This window comes from Calypte anna, chromosome 12 (assembly GCF_003957555.1).
Source record: "Calypte anna isolate BGI_N300 chromosome 12, bCalAnn1_v1.p, whole genome shotgun sequence".
Taxonomy (NCBI): Eukaryota; Metazoa; Chordata; class Aves; order Apodiformes; family Trochilidae; genus Calypte; species Calypte anna.
Window position 1 is genome coordinate 21,260,175 of NC_044258.1, and position 18,452 is coordinate 21,278,626.

The 18,452-nt window shown below is 41.8% G+C and overlaps 1 protein-coding gene across 2 annotated transcripts in view; it reads right to left on the bottom strand.

The window, feature by feature from the left end:
• The window catches only part of FGD5 (FYVE, RhoGEF and PH domain containing 5), a 64,935-nt gene that overhangs the window by 21,002 nt on the left and 25,481 nt on the right, over positions 1-18,452 (bottom strand). The window contains exons 3-10 of one of the 2 annotated variants that reach the window (XM_030458371.1): positions 17,737-17,866; positions 12,445-12,503; positions 12,304-12,334; positions 6,600-6,742; positions 4,867-5,023; positions 4,398-4,485; positions 2,632-2,682; positions 1,006-1,064 (exon numbers count right to left, since the gene is read on the bottom strand). In XM_030458371.1, the coding sequence (XP_030314231.1) occupies positions 1,006-1,064; positions 2,632-2,682; positions 4,398-4,485; positions 4,867-5,023; positions 6,600-6,742; positions 12,304-12,334; positions 12,445-12,503; positions 17,737-17,866 (718 nt within the window). The remainder of the gene's footprint in view (positions 1-1,005; positions 1,065-2,631; positions 2,683-4,397; positions 4,486-4,866; positions 5,024-6,599; positions 6,743-12,303; positions 12,335-12,444; positions 12,504-17,736; positions 17,867-18,452) is intronic. The other variant, XM_030458372.1, reaches the window with a different exon arrangement.

The window sequence follows — 18,452 nt, forward strand, 5'->3', positions numbered from 1 at the left end:
TTAATTAGATTGTACAGTGTATCTACCCAATAAAATCAGTGCTATCCACAGAATCAGCTAATTGAGAACGCTGTCACAGATACCAGAAGGAGCATATCCATGTCAGCATGATTGTCTGTCAAGGCTAATTCAGCCTGCATTTCAGCTAACACAATTAATGTACCTACCTAAGCTTGCTTTTTGAGATAGGCCTGAAATGCCTGCATAGTCCCTGGTGAACTATTCCCTGTTTGGCATGACACTAAGCTAAGTTCTTAAGAATTGTGAATCAAACATGGGAACACCTACAAGCCTTGCACAGGGCTGCACAGTAACATGCAGTTTCACTCACAGTTGACACATTTTCAAGAATCTCAGCTGTTAGGTATCTCTTTTGCAATGCAAGAAGTAACAAATGGAATTTTTCTTGTCACTTCTAAAACACTATAGGCCAGCAATATGGAAAAAATGTATAAACTAATAGCACAGGAAATGCCAGGGATCATGGGACAGCTGACATTTGAAAAAGACATTTGCAAAGGACTTTTCTGTCACTAAGGGTATTTTAGCCCCAGCAAAACTTGTCGAATTGACAGCTTCCACAATGGAAATGAGCTCTTCATCCTCAGAAAGGGCACTGCCCTCCTGTGAGCACACTCATGGCCAGTGCTAGTACTAATCACTGGAGTTTTTGAGAGTGAGAGGAGAAACTGTTGCAGCTCAGCTAAAGCTCAGCTTTTCCTAGCACTGCTGGCAGAGACTCCTGCTGTAATGCTGAGGTTTGCAGTGTGGACACATGTTCTGCAGGAAATGGACAAGAGATGTATCAGACTCATTTCCTGTAGGAAGTTAAAACAGCAATCACTTGTGAAGGACAGTGATAAATCTGGGTATATGGGCAGCTGGGGAGGATATAGTTTTCCTACAGTTCCCATTAAATTCATTCTTTAGCAGAGATATTCATTTCATCAGATGTGCAGAAGAAACAAAACTGATTAGGAGAGCATGTGTCATGCTAGGACTCACCGCTTGGAGCATGCTGTCATTGGCTTGGTCTGTGATTTCAGAAACAATGAATAAGGCAGCTGAGGGGTAAAGCCAAACAAACACCATAAATCATGTAAGAGAGTAGGAAAATAAATCAAACCCCTTCTATTTGTGAGAGCATCTTTAAAAAAAAAATCAGTGTCCCCAGCAGTAGCTTCTTCCCTTTCTTCAGCATCTTCAGAATGCAAATACCCAGCAAATTTAAGACATGGCAGAGAGCTGTCAGTTCCCCTTCTCTCCCTCATTCTCTTGTGTGCAACTGCATGATATTTGTTCTGACCAAGAGAGCTCATGAGGTCCCATTTAAGTACCTAGTGTGGCACAAAATCTTCTTGAGATGTTTTGGAGCTGTAGATTTTTGGCAATTGGAGGCTGTGGTAGAGATAGATTAATTGTATCCCAGCTTTAGCCAGCCACAAGCATGGCAGTCTACAATGATCTGTTCCTCCCTGATGCTGAGGGAGAGGACTGGTCATGAAGTGGTGTTCGACATGTATTAACACCTCGACCCCTTGTGGCAAATAACCTGAGCTAGGGCATGTGTGCTGTCCATGAGAGATGGACATGAGTCCTTATCTCGGATCTCTTCTGTGGAAAAGGTGTGGAACAGCGAATCCTGTCTGTTTCTGGCCATAACCTGGGGACATGCTAGTCACGATGGCCAGGAATTGGCTATTGTGCTACCCACAAACACAATAGCCAGTTGTGGCCACAGCTTGAGCCGCTGTCCTGGCCTTGTTTAAATTACTGATACAGCTGCAGACCCACCTGTCAGTGACTAGGGTCCTAAATCTTGCTCAAGGCTCTCCTCTTTGAACAGACTAATCTGTAGTCAGTCAGAGACCTTACTGCTTTGAGTTGGTTTGGGTTTGTCTTTAGTTCAGAGGTGAACTGGTTTCATTAAAACGGTGTTATGCCTTCTTCCTGCACCCTGGAAGCTGCTCCCACTGAGGCCACAGCTAAACCTTGCATTGGCTTCAGTGGGAGTGAGAGACTTCTGCTTCATCCATCTGATGTGATAGCAAGGATGGTGTTAGCAGCTTTACATCTGGATTTGTTCTTGGTTGTGCAGAACTGATGTTTTTTTCCAAGTTTACTTAGGCTTAAGGAATACAGAATACAGATAGACAATTCAAACTTCCTGGATTTCTCCAGAATCCACAGAGCACAGCAGGCATACCACAGACAACGGTACACAAACAAACAGGTGAAGCAGTCCAGTTTGACTTTACAATGACCAGGCCAAACTTGGATGGAGCCAAAGAGAACTGGGACTTTGCTGAGGAGTGGGGTGGCAGAACTGTAGTATCTCCATCATGCTTGTATAGGTGATACATAGATCATACCTTCTTTAAGTTCATCATGTCAGAATTATAGGAAGCCCCCCCCCCAGGTTTCAGAAAAAAAAAAGAGAGAGAGAGGTAGGGTTCTTGCCTTGAAGAATTTGTCTAAATTAGCAATCAGATCTTCATCTAACCTGTTAACACAAAATCTACAAAATAACGTTCTCCATATACTACCGTTATAGATCCTGTACCACTTTAGAAGCAGATTTAGCAAAGCAGAATTTTTGTTCTACCCATTGTTGTACCCATTTGATTTTACCTTGTGTAGCTTCATACTCAGCAGAATCAGGGCAAAGATTATTCAAGTAATCTGTAGAAAATAGTAGAACACAGGCAGTAATCAGAATACAGATCAATATAATCTGTAGTGTTATTAGGTAAAACATAAAATACTGATCATAGAATGTTTTGGGTTAGAAGGGACCCTAAAGATCAGCTAGTCCAACCTTCTGCCACAGGCAAAGATACCTCCCGCTGCATTGGGTGTCTGAAATCCCTGTCCAACCTGACCTTAAACACATCCCATATCACTTTTATGGGATTTATCACATTACTTAAGTATATGTTGCCTCTTGACTTACCCTTGACTGCATTCTGCTTTGAGAATCAGTGCAAGAGCATTGATACAGATTTGGACTCATCACATACCTTGGCAGAGTAAATGAATAAACAGATTGAAAAAAATTACTAGGCAATATTTAGCATTCCTTCTCAAAGCTGCAAGCTCCATCCTTGGCTATGGACATTTAACTGAGTGGGCAGCTCCTTCTGTCTGCAGTGCAGTAACTGGCAGCCAGTTTCCTCATTAAATACCCCTCCCTATTAGGGTAGAAAGAGTGAATTATGCACACACAAGTACACCTGCATATTTTAATATTTTTTTACGCTGTCTAGAGAATCTGAAGGACTGCACTTTTCCAGACCCACTCTGCCCTAGCAGGGAAAGAATGGTTTGGTTTCTTGAGGTGAGGAACTGAAGCCTATCTTCTGGATTTTCTTAATCCAGCAGATTTCTCCTGGCTATACACAAAAGCTTTCATTTTCCCAGTTAGTACCAGTACCTGGGACAAGGAGGAGCTCACATTTCTTAAAGCGTAGATGGAATCCAGTCAGCAGAGCTGCACTGAAACCCTTCCAAGCTCTCCCACAAAACACCATGCTTTGTGTTTGCAATTTGTGTTGTGGACCACAGAAGTGGGCAAAGAAAATGGAACATAATGGGGTATTTCTGATGGGGACATGCCAAGTCCTTTTTCTTAAATGTGGTATTTGTGTGCATATATTATGTGAGACTACTAAGTACTTCAACCCAGAAGTCTGGAAAGTTGCCCTCACTATAGGCATGCTCAGAGAGAGAAGCAAGTCAGAAAAAAAGTCCTACTACTGCATTCAGTATTCATCTGTATTGCTCGTGCTTAAAAAGCAAATCCAGCTGTGAATGAGTTGCATCCTTGATCAAAGTGTCTTGAACAAGATGAAACTGCTGCTAATCTGTGTTGTGAATAAAAATGATCACTTTGTTCTGATGCATGTATAGGAGTCTCTTCTAATACATTGTTCCCTTCATTGGCTGTTGAGTTTATTGGCAGGGTTTATGGCTTCCTTCTTACTGTCACATGCATAACTCATCTTTCATCCATCTCCACCCACACATATATCAACACTGAGATTTATCATTGCATTTCACCACTTTTTTCCCCAACCAGGTCATTAGCTACAAATATAAACTTCTCAATTCTTTTTAGGGGCCACGTTCTGCTCCAGAAAGCTTGCTTCCCTCACAGGCTCACACTTGCTAGATTTGCTGTGTTTTTCAGAGAATGAGCAAGCAGAGCAAACCAGAGGGATTCCAGGTGGGAATGATATATATGCTCCTGAATGTAAAGGGAAGGTGTTACTGAAAATGTAAAATCTATAAACGTACTGTTACTGTAAATTTGGGTATTTCCCTCTAACAGTGCAATGAAATTGGATTGGGATTTTGACTTAGACTTGTAATTAACTTGCAAGAGTGGTTTCACTGACCTGTGAGCAGCACTCGGTACTGGAAGACACGCTGCACCACTTTCAAAAGCTGATGTTTCACACTCTGAGGGCTGCCACCAGAGCTCTGCTGTCCTCAATGGAAGGGAAAAGAAATACAAAGATCAGGGATGTCAAAGATCAGATGATGAGCAAAGATCAGCAGCAAACTGTCATCTTCACCTGAGGTGTACTATAAAAGTTTGCTACCAGTGGCATACACAAATTCCACTGAACCATTCCAAATTTATACAGCTTGCTAGAGGTGTTGTCTTTGTGACTTGAGGGGTTAACAAACACATTCTGTATGTGCACACATACATGGGGGAGGAGGTGAGGGGAATGCCTGAAGAGAGCTATTCTCCCATTCTACCCTGTGTGAACACTGGTGGAGTTGCTGAAGAAGTATCTTTGGGTAAGCCCTGTTGCACAACCATGCATTAGTACAGGTAAAAATATATGGGACCCTTACCTCAAACTCCTGAATTATGGTAGCCAGTTTTGAATATTTAAGGCAGGTTTCATCTAGCAAAGCCAAATTCTTATCAAACTGCTTAATGTATGCTGTGTGGTGATTCAGCCTTGATTTACTGGAGAGGAAAACATCTGCAACTTTCTGGTGTTCTTCCCTAGGGCCACAGAAAGAAAAGAAGCGGCAAATACATAAATTAAATAATCAAGAAGAGCCATACTTTTTTCTCATTGAAATAGACCCAGAGTGGCTAAGGACACTGTGCGGCTGAAACCTAGGTTAGATGGCAGAAAAGGGAGTGCTTCACTGAAATACTGGACAGCAAAATGGTCTGCTGTAGAATAGGCACCATGAGGGGCTGATCCTCTGCCTATGCCTTTGGTTGTGGAGCATACTGTATCATATTCAGTTGTAACGTATCTCCAGCTGACCATTTTCTCCTTCTCGGCACTGCCCCACCATCATCTGTCTCAGAAGCCTGTTGCACAGAATTAAAATTTTTATGAATACAAGGAGAGAACTGGAAAGATTCTGAAACTGTAAAAGAGTAATTGTAGTTACAAGAGGAACATGTATACCTGGGAGGTAATCTTGAAGCATTTCCAGTTGTGACTCTTCTGTCTTAGGGAACGGGTTGTGTGCTGTTAGAGGAGGGCTTTGACTTCTTTAGGACACAAGTCCTAATGCTAAATCCCAGTTGGAAACACCACTTCTGTTTATGCTATGAGTGTGTAAATAATAAATAATTCATAGCATTTTTAAAGTCTGCCATCTGTAATAGTCCCTTGATGGACACAAACCAATACACAGTTCCCTTCAGCCTTTTCTTGCCTTGTGTGCTTTGACTTAAAAGTGCAGAGCAGGGCTGACAAGGAGAGCTGAGCCCTGCATTTAGGATTGTTACTCTTAAAGTTCTCCTTCCTTAATCTTAATTCCTTATGGTCCATTATAACCTGTCAGAGCCAGAGTAGTTCTGTCTGAGACAGGTGCTCTTGCTGCTGTGGGATTGGTCAGCTTGGGTCTGCAGAGGTTATTTCTCTTTAACATTCTTATTCCAGCAGTTTGATAAGGGCATGGAAGCCTGTTTTAAGCAAGAGGTCTTCTTAACTGAGTTAATTTTTGAGCTTTGTCTGCCTGGGGCATGGTCTTATTCTCTCATGGAAAGACTTTGCCCTGTGAGGATGTTTGGCTTAGGTGGAGTCCCTCGGCAGACTGACAGTGTCTGTTTGGCTTGGAAGCCCAGCCTGCCCAGAGCACTGCCTTGGGGCTGGGACCGAGGGGGTGTGCAGCTGCTGTGCAGGTTTATGTAAGCTGTGGGTCTGCTTCAGGATGGGTTCTGATGTCTGCTGTTCTGCCTCCCGTGGCATGACCCTGTGACCTTCAGGTCATGAGGTTGAAGCCATTTAGTGCTGACTAGAGCTGGCATAAGAGGATAATGCACGTGAAGAAGGATGTCCTCACACTAACTGGTGGTGCCACTTAGGAATCAGGGGCTGTTCACTATGCAAATGTTTCAGTATTTGGTTTCTTAGCCTGACAGCCTCTTATTTTTGCTTCCTGCCTGTATGCTAAATCTGCTAAAGGTTCTACTCCTACCTGCCCGAGCTCTACTCCTTTCATCTCTGCCGAAATCCCAGCCTCCCTGAGAGTGGGGTTAAGGGAACACTGATGAGTTCACTCACCTGCTGTTGAAGATATGTCAAGACCATCTAACCATGCCTTTCCATACTTACCATTTAAGAACTCTTTCTTCCAGTTCTCCCAGGATGTCTTGGTGTAGTTCGTGAATTTCAGGGAGTTCACTTAAGCCTTGCTTGAGTTGAACTTCACTTTCATCTTCTTCTCCAAGCATTTTCAAGATACTTTCATAGAAGTTCTGTGAACAACAATACAGAAATTAGGCAGACAGGCTTAAAATCTCATAGATACTAGGCTAAAGGAAAATCACACAAATCAAATCTGACAGGTGAACTTTTTTCTTTTTTTTTTAAGTTACTAGAACTAAGTAAAAAAAATAATTCATGATGACAATATTCTTTTTTACTAACTATACCCTGCATGAAACAAGATCATGAAGATTTCTGAAAGAGTATTAGTGCCTTTCCTAATTATCTGTATCATCTTTCCACCATGTGTCCTGTCCCAGAACCACAAGTAATCCCAATGATGGGCTATTCCATCTTCTCTTTTTCTGGTGAGTGAGGCTTCTATCTGCATATTTCATCCAGTATACACTCTAGCAGCTTCCCAACCAACTTATCTAGTCCACCCATCTTTTGTTTGCTTTTTCTAACTTTCTGTAACCTTTTCAAGTCCTCAGTCATGGTAATTATTCCAGACTGGGGAAATGGAAAGAATCCAAAGAGTTCTTTGAGTTTATTGTGCCTGGGGAGGTGAATAGCTATAGTTAAGTTCACAGTTGATGTTGTAAGTAACCTTTTGTGTTACAGAAAAGTTACCTTTTCCAAATTAACATCAAACAGCTCTGTATCTGTCCACTTTGCACCATAGCCACAGCAACAAGAGTAATACTCCTTTCCCACAGCATCTCAATGTATTTAATTAGTCATTAATTGACTGCCCAATTTCTTAATTCCAGTTGCCTGGATAGCCAGCTTCATAATTATTAATAAAACATGTGTAGCATAACAGTAATCACTATAAACATCCATTAATAAAAAATTGTGCCATTATTGAAAATGCTGAGTGCCTGGGAAGACATTAATTGAATACAAAATGCTTCTGCAGTCTCATTAACTCTAAACAGTTATGGCAGCTGAAGGGCTCCAAGTCTGTCACCCAAACCATGTCTCAACATAGAAGGTACCAAAGACTGAGTCATTATAACTCCCTGGGTCAAAACTTCCTTACAACAGAATCATGGAAGTTGTTCAATTTAAAGCTCTGGCATGGTGGCCACAGAGCTCAGTCTTGTTCAGGGGTATCTGGGCCTTCAGATCTCATTCCTAGAGCTGCACCAGTGTTGGTGAGTCCACGTGAAAGCATAACCTAAGCTGGCTAGGTGACGTAGAAGGTTAACAACTGTTCTATAAAAAAAAAAATTTGAAACATACAACTTTTCAGTACATTTTGGGCATGCACAAATAAGCCCTTTACAGGCATCCAATTGCTAAACCCCTAACATCCTTTAAATAAACTCTACAAATAATTCAGTGAATCTGAAATGATCAAAACTCACAGCCACAAAGGCTGGTTGTATTCTTTTCTTTCTTTTATTTGTGCACATCCCTAGCACACACATTACATTTCCCCCCCATGATGTAGGAAATGCTGGAAATGAGGACTGAAGCCTGGAGCTATGAGGTCATGAGACAGGGAAGAATGCATGGTTAGTTTTTACAAGATCTTTTGTTTTTTGGTAGAGCACTTAGCAAGAAATTTCTCTGCAGGATTCAACATCCGCCTGAAATGAGACACTCTAATCCAAAGGCAAAAGGGCTAGGTAATAGGACAATAGTGAGTTCTGGGTTTTGCTTCCAGGATTTTGTGAGTACTTTTATCAGATGCTGTACAGTATGATGGTAGCAGTGTTGGACTCATGGGTGTTTCTTGGAGGTATCTTCACTGTGGCCAGCAGCCTCACTCCTAATGATGAAAGTGGCAACCTTGGATTAAAAAGTGTCACATCATCTGTTACAAAGTGAGTGACCCTTGATCTCAGCAGAAACAATGCCAGATGAACAGCAGAAAATACTATTGCAGCAGACACAGTCTCTTATACTGCCATTGCAGGGTACAATCTAGGTCAGGAACCCTGACCTCAACACACACTTGCATGCAAACACATTCATCCAAAACACTACAAATGAGTCTCAGAACTGGCAGGCTGCAGGGTATGCATTATGAACACTGAGTCTGGGGCTTGTTACCAGGCAGTTGTCCTGACGTGCTAGTATGACTTCCATGCCTTTTAAGAGATACACAGATTATCTGTAAACTAACTTGGCTCAAAATTCCCACTGCAGAAACTCCCTGGCTGATACATATCTGTTTTCCCACTGCTGATGAAGACAACGGTGAATAAATGAGAAAAAAACCCAGCCTGCCGTGAGGACAGGCTATTCTTCTGTGACAGTGTGTCTTTAGGCCTTTATATAAGCCTTTATATAAGAGCTTCTGAGGGTCTAATAGACAGCGAGTGCTTCATTTAGTCAGCATGTTCCATTCACTAAATGATTTAATCAGGAAAGAAGTAACTTGATTGGTCCAGAAGGGGTTTGAACATCATCCAAGAAATTCACAGTAGTAAAAAAGGCTCAGCCAATCATTCACTGGAAGTGTAAATAATTAGAAAGATGGAGTTCTGTTTTGTCTAACATGTAATAGTGGCTGCTAAAGCAGATGTTTATTTTTTGTTCTTAAGAATGTGCTGCCCCCAAGAATTCTGAAAGTGGAGTTTAACTGAGGAGCCTGACTTCCTAAGAATCTGCATTTAGGTAGTGTCTTGAGCACTACAGTGATTTTGCTCTTTTTTATTTCCTAAGATTTTTTTTGCCATCAGAAGCATTGGGATGCCCTGTGAAGTCTGATCCAAAGGCTGGAGATCCAGCACATGCTAAATCTATTAATCTCATATTCATATCCAAATGTTCAAATGCCGAGGAAGCATAAATCTAGGTCTTGGGGTTTCTAAGAATTGTGGCCCACTGTTAAGATGAAAATTCAAACCAGGAAACAGGGTCGACTTTCTTTGAACACAGAGGTTCATGGTACACTATCAAGCAAATGCTTGATCCCGTACAGACTGAGATCCTGAGGTAGTCTGGCTTATCCTTAAGTTTGATTTGTGCACATCCAGTAAAGTAATTTGAAACAGACTGGCTGAATGAACTAGAATAAACTAGACTTGGTCCTTGAAGGTGATGTGTGAAACACTAGGCTGAGAAATCAACCTGCAGCATTTTTGTTAAGGAGCAAGCATTAAGAAAAAGACTTTAAGTGCAGCCTGTGTTTCTGGGGAAGAAAAATGGGAGAAAAGCAAGACACCATTTGAGGATTAAATGATCCTGATGGAAATTCAAAGACTAATCAGCTTTGAAAAACTTAGTTGTGAGTTCCAAGCCCTGCCAGTCCCAGCTGCTGAGTCCAGTATGAGTTCTTAACTCTGCTCCAGAGAACTGTTTTACTTTTGAGTAGGGCAAATAACAGCTAACCCTTTAGATTCTTATCACAACGACCACACCAACTGATACCAAATTTGTGAGCTAGCACAATATTGCCACTCTTTCAATTCAGTATCAGAGTGGGTGTATGAAAATGCCATCGTTTTGGCAATCAATCAATTTATTAAAATTTCTGCTGAAAGACCAAACAGATTCTGTTATGCTGAATGAACAGCAGCTCCAGCCAAGCCTGGAAATGAGATGGGAAACTGCTCCTGCAGCAGGCTTAAGAAAAACCTTTTTTCCTCTCTAAAAGCAGCTAGGGTGTGGTTTAGTTTCTTGTCTTTCTTAACCAGCATGTGGGTTTATATAAGAAGATGAGACCTGAGACTTCAAGATGAACATTTAGAAACTGTTCTCTTGAGAAAGTTAGTGATGGGGAACAAAGAGAAATGTTTGCCTGAGCTGAGATATGCTGTTGAAGAAGCCTTTGTTTCTAACTGGCCATGAACCATCTTGAGGGCTGTTTGTTGAGTGTGGTCCCTGGTGGTTGTTGTGACACCTGGCGGTGGGACCAGTGTCAAGAGCAAGTGCAGAATACAGATTTTTACTGATGTGACTGTTCATTACTCAGTAAGTTTTCTCTACTGTAGTGGGATGGGCAGACATGGAAACAAAATCCCAGGAAATAGGATTCAGTGGAATATTCAAATACAGGACTGAAACATGCAGAAAAACCGAATAAGTGTTTAGAAAGTGTCTCCCCAGCAGAAGAACAGAGAGTAGTTATATTTTTCAGTCAAGCCAGGAAGACTCTGTTTTCATTCTTCAGATCTTTGATCCAACTTTTGAGCACTGCAGCAGATAAAATTAGCAGCCAAGCAGAGAGTTTTTTCTTTAATAACCTACGATCTGTAATTTTTATAAAGATTGTTTTTTATTAGGGATTACCAACACTTTGGAGTCCATCCAGCTGAAAGGGGAGTAGAGTGTACTGTTGTCCGTAATTGTTTCTAAACTAAACTAAACAAGCAAACAAACAAACAAAAAAATATATTTAAAATATTACCGAAGATATAAACCAGAATCCCTGTCCCATGTCAAAGTTGTTACCTTGGAAAAGAAAGCAAAAATGACATTTCCTGTTCCTTTCAAATGATTCCTACAGGCAGAAATTCGGACTATTGTAAAAATGCATGAATTACTCATTTACACACATAGCCTCAGAGCCAAATTCACCACAAAGGGATTTACCAGAGGGAGGAGAAAAGGGCAAATTAAGTCTTGAAGGGCCTGGGAATGTCTTAAAGCATCCCTCTCCTGGGCCAGCAACAGCACTGGTGTACAGAATATGATAGAATATAAAAGAGAGGCCTCTCCTAGACAGCTCCACTAAACACAGTGCACTGTATATGCACTGTAGTTCAGGCCTGCACTTACATGCTGTCCATAATGCACCAAATGTATTTGCAGATGGAAAATTAAATACATTAAGACTGTTTTAATCAAATGCATCTAATGAAGATACTAAGTGGCTAATACTTTCTGTGCATGGTAATCTCCTGTGTGTATATTTCTCTTCTGTTTTGATGTAGAAGCTGGCAGAGCTTTTTTTTTTTTTTTTTTTTTTTTTTTTTTTTTTTTTTTTTAAGTCTTAATTTCAGAAAGGAGTTCTTTGGGTATTCATAACGATCAGAAGCCCCTGTAGTCCATAGTTAAAGAAACCATCCTGGTTTCCTCAGTGGACAATGGCTAAACAGGCTATCACTAGTTTATCAAAATATTGGTAGATTTCAGCTAAGCAGCATAGTCCTTTAGAGTGTGGGTTTGTCAGCTGACCAGCTTGGCCAGTTTCTGATTTATTAAATGCTGTCATAGGGAAGGTGTATGTCCTGTTTAAGGCTGATCTTCTGCCTCTGCTGACCAAGCCTGAGAAAGCTCTGAAGCTTTGTCAGCTTTCTTCAGGGGCACAATGAGCACAGGCAGCAATACACTGCTGAACTCATTACTTTCCTCTCCTCTCTGTAAGAGTTCTTTTCCAGTGCTAGGCATTGTAGTGTCCTCCAGGGACAGTGTAGGGCTACTTTTTGCCTTCTCAAGGAATTTATTTCCAGGCAGCAATGGGCATGGTGTGTGTGGTGGCTCTCATTCCCTACTGCCTTGCAACTAACAGCACAGAAAGATATTAAGAGTGAGGTTCACAAGTAAACCATTCCTCCTTAAATTCACCTCAGTCTCTTTAAAGTTTTTATTTCTTCTAAATTGCAACTAAAAAAAGCCCACAACATTTCAGTGATTAAAATTATTTACTTACCACACGTAAAAGCTGGAGCATTTCCACATATCTGGGGAAAGACCAAACTTATATTAGTTGCCATCAAACCAGTGCTGAAGAGCAGACTGTGTAGCTTCAGTTTTAGAAGACTAACAGATAAGGTGGTAGCAATGAACTCACACTTTTTCTGAACACATCAGCTCCTGAGCAATGAGGTAGGCTCTGGACTGGCCTTCTTTCTGTTAACAGCAAACCACAGAGACAATGAAAAGATTTCTCATTCCAAGAAGTAAAACAGATTTTAAGATTTTATAGATTTCTACTGTTTAAAAAAAATGTAGGTTTTCATTACAAAAGCAAGAAATATAAGCACCAACAAGTGAATTCGCCACTGCCTATTTCAGAGGAACCAAGGGCCAGTCAAGGCATGTTGCAAATAGAAGTCAGTGTTGACTGCATACATGAGCAAAGGAAAGGCTTCTGTTCTATGTGGAGACCAAACATATCTCTCTGCTCTTTGAGTTTTCACCTCAGGCTGATGGACCCCAAGGAAGAGTACAAACTGATCAGTAGTTAATATAATTGGAAAAGTCCATGAAACCTGATGGTGATGTGTTAAATGGGTTATGGTTGGACTCCCTGACCTGCTTAAACCAGGAGGTTATGTACTGTAGTGCTTTGTTCCTTCTAGCTGATGGGTGTTAAAGAGCATGCTTTGAATCACTTACTTTTGGAGTACTACACTGAAGTTTATTAGAATGCCCTGGAAAGATCTTACATTTTTTACTTAGTTCCACTTGCCTACTGGGAGAACATATTTGATTACCTACCCCTCTTGCCCTAGTTCCACTTTGAAGATCATGATGTGCCTCTCTGAGTTGTCACAGCTGCTTCAGGAATATACTAGAGGCACTGTGTTTTCTGTCTTGATTTTCACTACACAGGCTTAGCAGATGAAATTAAAGGAGGGCTCTCAATTTCTGGGTCATCTGGCCCAGTGCTGGCTGCCCAGCACATCATCTATGGACAAGCCGGGCTCCACGGTGCTCAATGCAGAGCCCATTTCCCCAGCAGGCCAGAGGTCCTCTCCATAGACACATTGTTGCACTCTATAATTCCTCTCATTGTCCTAGCCAAGACCACAGGAACCCCAGTGTCACAGCGCCTGTCTAGAGCAAGTTTGAGACAGTGTCTCTGGGAGTTGTCTGTCTTGTGTTACTTAATTGCTGTTTGTTTAACCAGGAAATGAACTCTGAGATTGATGGCAGAGTCAGAAGGGATAGAGGGATGCAGGTCCCTCAAGCATCAGGTTTCTGAAACGAAGTCCGGGTGATTACTGTAACACCAACAAGCTGCCACCTCTTCAGTAATGTCTGCTCCCTGCAGCCAGTCCTGTGCCCAGCCCTGCTGTATGTTTCCATCCTGTTCCCACGTAAGAAGCACTTCTGCTTAGCAGATGGGAGTCATGCAGCCATGGCAGAACCTTTACCTTTCTGCTTCACTGAGTCTTTTTGTCTCTCAGCTGCATAACCCCATCCTCCCCAAAACAAAATGCTTAATAAAATGTCTGCAGTATACAATATAAAATTTCAGTGTATAGCTGAAATACCTTCCCATTCTTTCCACTCTGAAAAACATGCTGGTGCCAGGAAGGTCACAAACACAAAAGGACTTAGGAGCTTGTACAGTTGCTACAGATCAGCTAACAGAGAAAGATGTTAAGAGTGAGGTTCACAAGTAAGCCATTTCTCCTTAAATTCACCTCAGTCTCTTTAGTTTTTATTTCTTCTAAATTGAAACTAAAAAAGCCCCACAATGTTTCAATGATTAAAATTATTTACTTACATACAGCATAACTGGCAAAGCTAAGGTGTGTGGCACTGCCATGCCATGCTGACATGGATAAATGGCATCTATTCATGCACTTTCTTATGTGTGTAGCTTATTTGATAGACTCCTTAGGGTAGGTTTGTACCTGGGTAGCTGGGTTGTACCCAGCACTAAAGCAGTGCTTTCACTGTCAGAGGCGGACAGCAGCTTGCAAGCTTCAGCCTCTGACCTAAATGGCTCCATAATGCCCCTTTTGCAATTACTATGGACTACATAGCAGTTACAGTGATGTCACAGTGCTGCCAACAGTAAACTGAAGCATTACAAATACAGATGAATTTCAAGCTGTGTCTGTGAATCAGTTAGAGAAAAGGAAAACCAATCCAGATCTCCTGTTTCCCAGGTCCCTTCCTTGAAGAGCTAGATTGCAGCTCTCCTGGGTAATCTGTAATTATATAAATCAATGAGCTACCAAAGCCCTTTGAATTAGGTGATTCCTCAAAGCACACAAATCCGTCGTTCCCAGCTCCAGCACATTTCAGTTTTGTGTGTGTGCATGTATGTGTGTTTTAATATGTGTAGGTTAAAGGTTTTGCAAAACAGAATGATTAATGGAGGCTGGAAACCAAACCCGTGCAATGGAAATGGAAAAGGAGCAGCAAAGGCTGGTTAAGTACTGCTGCCATCAAACATTACCTGCTGCTTGACCTCTGTGGCTAAGCTCAGTGTACCCTGTTAGTGTGGGTCACAGGTCCCTTCCATCTGCCATGCTGGGTTGCTGCTCCTCTTTTTCTCCACTGCCTTTTGTTTTGATATCTAGGAGAAGGGTGGAGCATTCACCTCCAGTGCTGCCTTAATCATAGAATCATAGAATTGGCTGGGTTGGAAGGGACCTCAGAGATCATCAAGTCCAACCCTTGAACCACCGTTGCAGTTGCTAGACTATGGCACTGAGTGCCACATCCAGTCTCTTTTTAAATATCTCCAGGGAAGGAGAATCCACTACTTCAGTAGGCAGCCCATTCCAATGCTTGATCACTCTCTCCGTAAAGAAATTCTTTCTAATATCTAACCTAAACTTCCCCTGGCACAACTTAAGACCATGCCCTCTTGTCTTGTTGAAAGTCGTTTGGCAAAAGAGCCCAACCCCCACCTGGCTACACCCTCCTTTCAGGTAGTTGTAGAGAGCAATGAGGTCTCCCCTGAACCGCCTCTTCTTTAGGCTGAACAGCCCCAGCTCCCTCAGCCTCTCCTCATAGGGTCTGTGCTCAAGTCCCTTCACCAGCCTGGTTGCCCTCCTTTGGACCTGCTCCAGGACCTCAATATCCTTCCTGAACTGAGGGGCCCAGAACTGGACACAGTACTCGAGGTATGGCATCACCAGAGCTGAGTACAGGGGCAGAATCACTTCCTTGGACCTGGACCTTCTCACAAGGTTAGGGATTGCTTCTCCATGAAGTTCCTGTTTGTGCCACACCCCCAGCACACTAGCATGTAATGGCAGTCCTACAGTCTGTCTGGGATACATTAAACCTAAAGCCCTAAAAGACTAGCCAGAATGCTTTGGGTTTTCTTTCACATAAAATCCAGCCATATCTGGTCTGAATTCTCTTTCTTCTGTACCATTTTGCTGGGGTTACATGCCACTCACCTCACTACATTTTGCTACGAGGACAACATCATATTTCTCTTAGTATATACAGTTTCTTGTAAAATATTGCTGATCAACCAGCATGTGTTTATTTTAGTCCATTTCAAACTATGAAGCTGAGCTTCTCAAAAGCAGACTTTAGAGACTGTATTGTCTCTATTTCTGATCTTCATTCTAAAATTAAGTACTTTGAGACTGCAACAAATACTAAGTTCTGCTGAAGAGAACTCAGTTTAAAGTTGTTGTATGATCATATCTGAACTATTAAGCTCATTTCCCCTTTAATTCCTTTAATGCTTGTTTGCAAGCTGGGTCTAAGGTGGATTTAACTGTTTTAGGAGTAAAAACCAATCACAGAGTCCAGGTTTGAATCCAGCTCAACCATGTCTTCAGTAAAACCCTACAAGAGTGTCAATACATTTGTTTTTTAGCAGCCTTGAGTTTACTTCCAAGTGCATTCCCCTTGTGAACTCAAGTCACAATTTTTGTTGTCACTCCTCCACTGGCGTCAGACCTAAGACATGCTGTGAAACCTGACCAGCTGAGATAACACACAGTAAATGATAGTGGTTTTACCAGGTAACTAATAGAACTAAAAGAAAAGATATTTTTCATTTAATAGGGAATATTAGAAATTTGAAGGCTTTTCCCTCTCCAAAACAGTGTGAAAACAGACAGCCAAAATTTTTCATGAATCTCAGAGGAAAAAAGACTGCATAATTTGTTTCATGTCAGCGAGGACATCAAACCACCATGTTCTTTTCCTCTGGTACCACAGGCAGCTCAGCATCCTGCAGAGTACACCTAAAAATGATATGGCATGCAGGGAAATGAAAGGAAGGCTGTGCTCCCTCCAAGATTAGAGCAACAGCAGTTTCATTTGCCTTTAATTGTCATTCCACTTAAAGTTTCTTCTTTCGTTTGTCAACCACTGGTGTCCTCTACACATGCCCCTAGACAGAGATTCACATTTTAGAAATGCCTGAAGAAACCTGATCTTCCTAGGATCAGTATACTTACACTTCTCCTCAACAGAATTGACCCTTACTCAGTCATCTCTTGGTTTTGGAGGGGCATTTGCACAGACTTTTGCAGGCTCTGACATGTACCCATAACCAGACATCTAGTGTAGTAGACACGGAGAAACCAGGCCAAAATGAAAGGCAGAGAAAGGGGCAGCAATTCAGGATTTGGTATTTTCCTATGCAGCCTTAGTTCCAGGGCTCAAATTTGAAGCCTTCAGAACATACCTGTTCCATGCATTCTAAGTGGGCTGTGCACAGTGGGGGCTTGTACTCAGAGACACAATATTAGATTGTTAGGCTTATATTAAGTTTAAAAAAAAAAAACACAAAATAAATGTGTTTTGAAAAACAAAGCTAAATTTGTAGTTAAAACTACTCAACGTGATTTCTTTTAACAACTGCACTGTTAGTCAACTTACTGGAGGTTTAAACAGCCTTGTGTCATCTTGAACTGTGGTCACATTTCCATGGTCTTCTCCATGATTAGTTTTAGAGTGGTTTTATTAATCATAAGTCAGTAAAATAAACCCAAACATGAGTGCATTTTCCTATGAGGAGAGAATTTTGAGATGGCAGAGACCTATTAGGTAATTTACTCCATCTCCTATACAATGCAGAACTGGTCCAAATAATTTATTTGTCATTGTTCTATTCTGTGTAGTTTTAAAATTCTCAAGATTGCAGCTAAATCCCCCTTTGTGAGACATTTTGCGTGACATTTGAGTCAGGCTTTTCCTGCTGGCTATGTTGCCTTCACTGTTCATCTCAGGTCTGCAGTTCTTTGGCTTTTCCACATGCTATACAGCGGTAAATTGTTGCTAGTGCACTGGAGGAGCAAAGGATCGATGGCTTTGACACTTCTAAATGAGCACCAGGCAAAGAGCAAAGAGTTGAGAATTCAGATGGTTCTGCAAATTGTTTCTCCCTCTTGTGGTTTCAAGCATTTCCCATTCTCAGCTCTTTTACCTTGTTGATGAGGCTGGGATCGTCCAGGCTGCTCTTGTCTTCTTCTGAATTCTTCTGTTCCTCATCTGATGTGATGACCTCCGTTGGTATCACAGAGACCGGGCACACCTTGTAGGGCTCCGTGTAGGCACTGCAGAGAGGAAGAACAGACTAGCTCACTAGTGTTACTATATCCCAGACATTATTGCTTAGACCTAACAAATACACACATTACCCAGAGATAACCTATTGGGAGGCAGGGAATCCCTGTGGATTTGCTGGGCTTGGAAGAATATCTGATGTCGCCATGTGACATCTTAGCCAACCAGGTTGGTCTGTAACATGGGCCTGGGTTACTCAGTGTATATGGTTTCTTTAGTTCTCATATCCTCTGAGACGCTATTAATTTGTTTTTGCAGCTCTTCCTCATCTCGTTATTTTTCTTTCCTCTCCCACTTGGGGATCCCAAATGTGAACAAAACCAAAGCTTCAAAGCCAATGCTAGAATGACAGGAACCTGGGCAGAGATGGGTTAATGTAAGTGGGAGGGCTGTGAAGAAAAGAGACCTCCAAGGCCACTGACCAGATTCATACTAACTTTTGTAAAGGGAACTCTCAACATATCTGCATTCACTTCCAAGCTGTGAAAAAAGTGTCTCCCGTGCAGGTGCATCTGCCAGCTTTCCTTGTATGCCACCAGCTTTTCCCGCATACAGAGAGTGAAGGAGCTCTCCCGG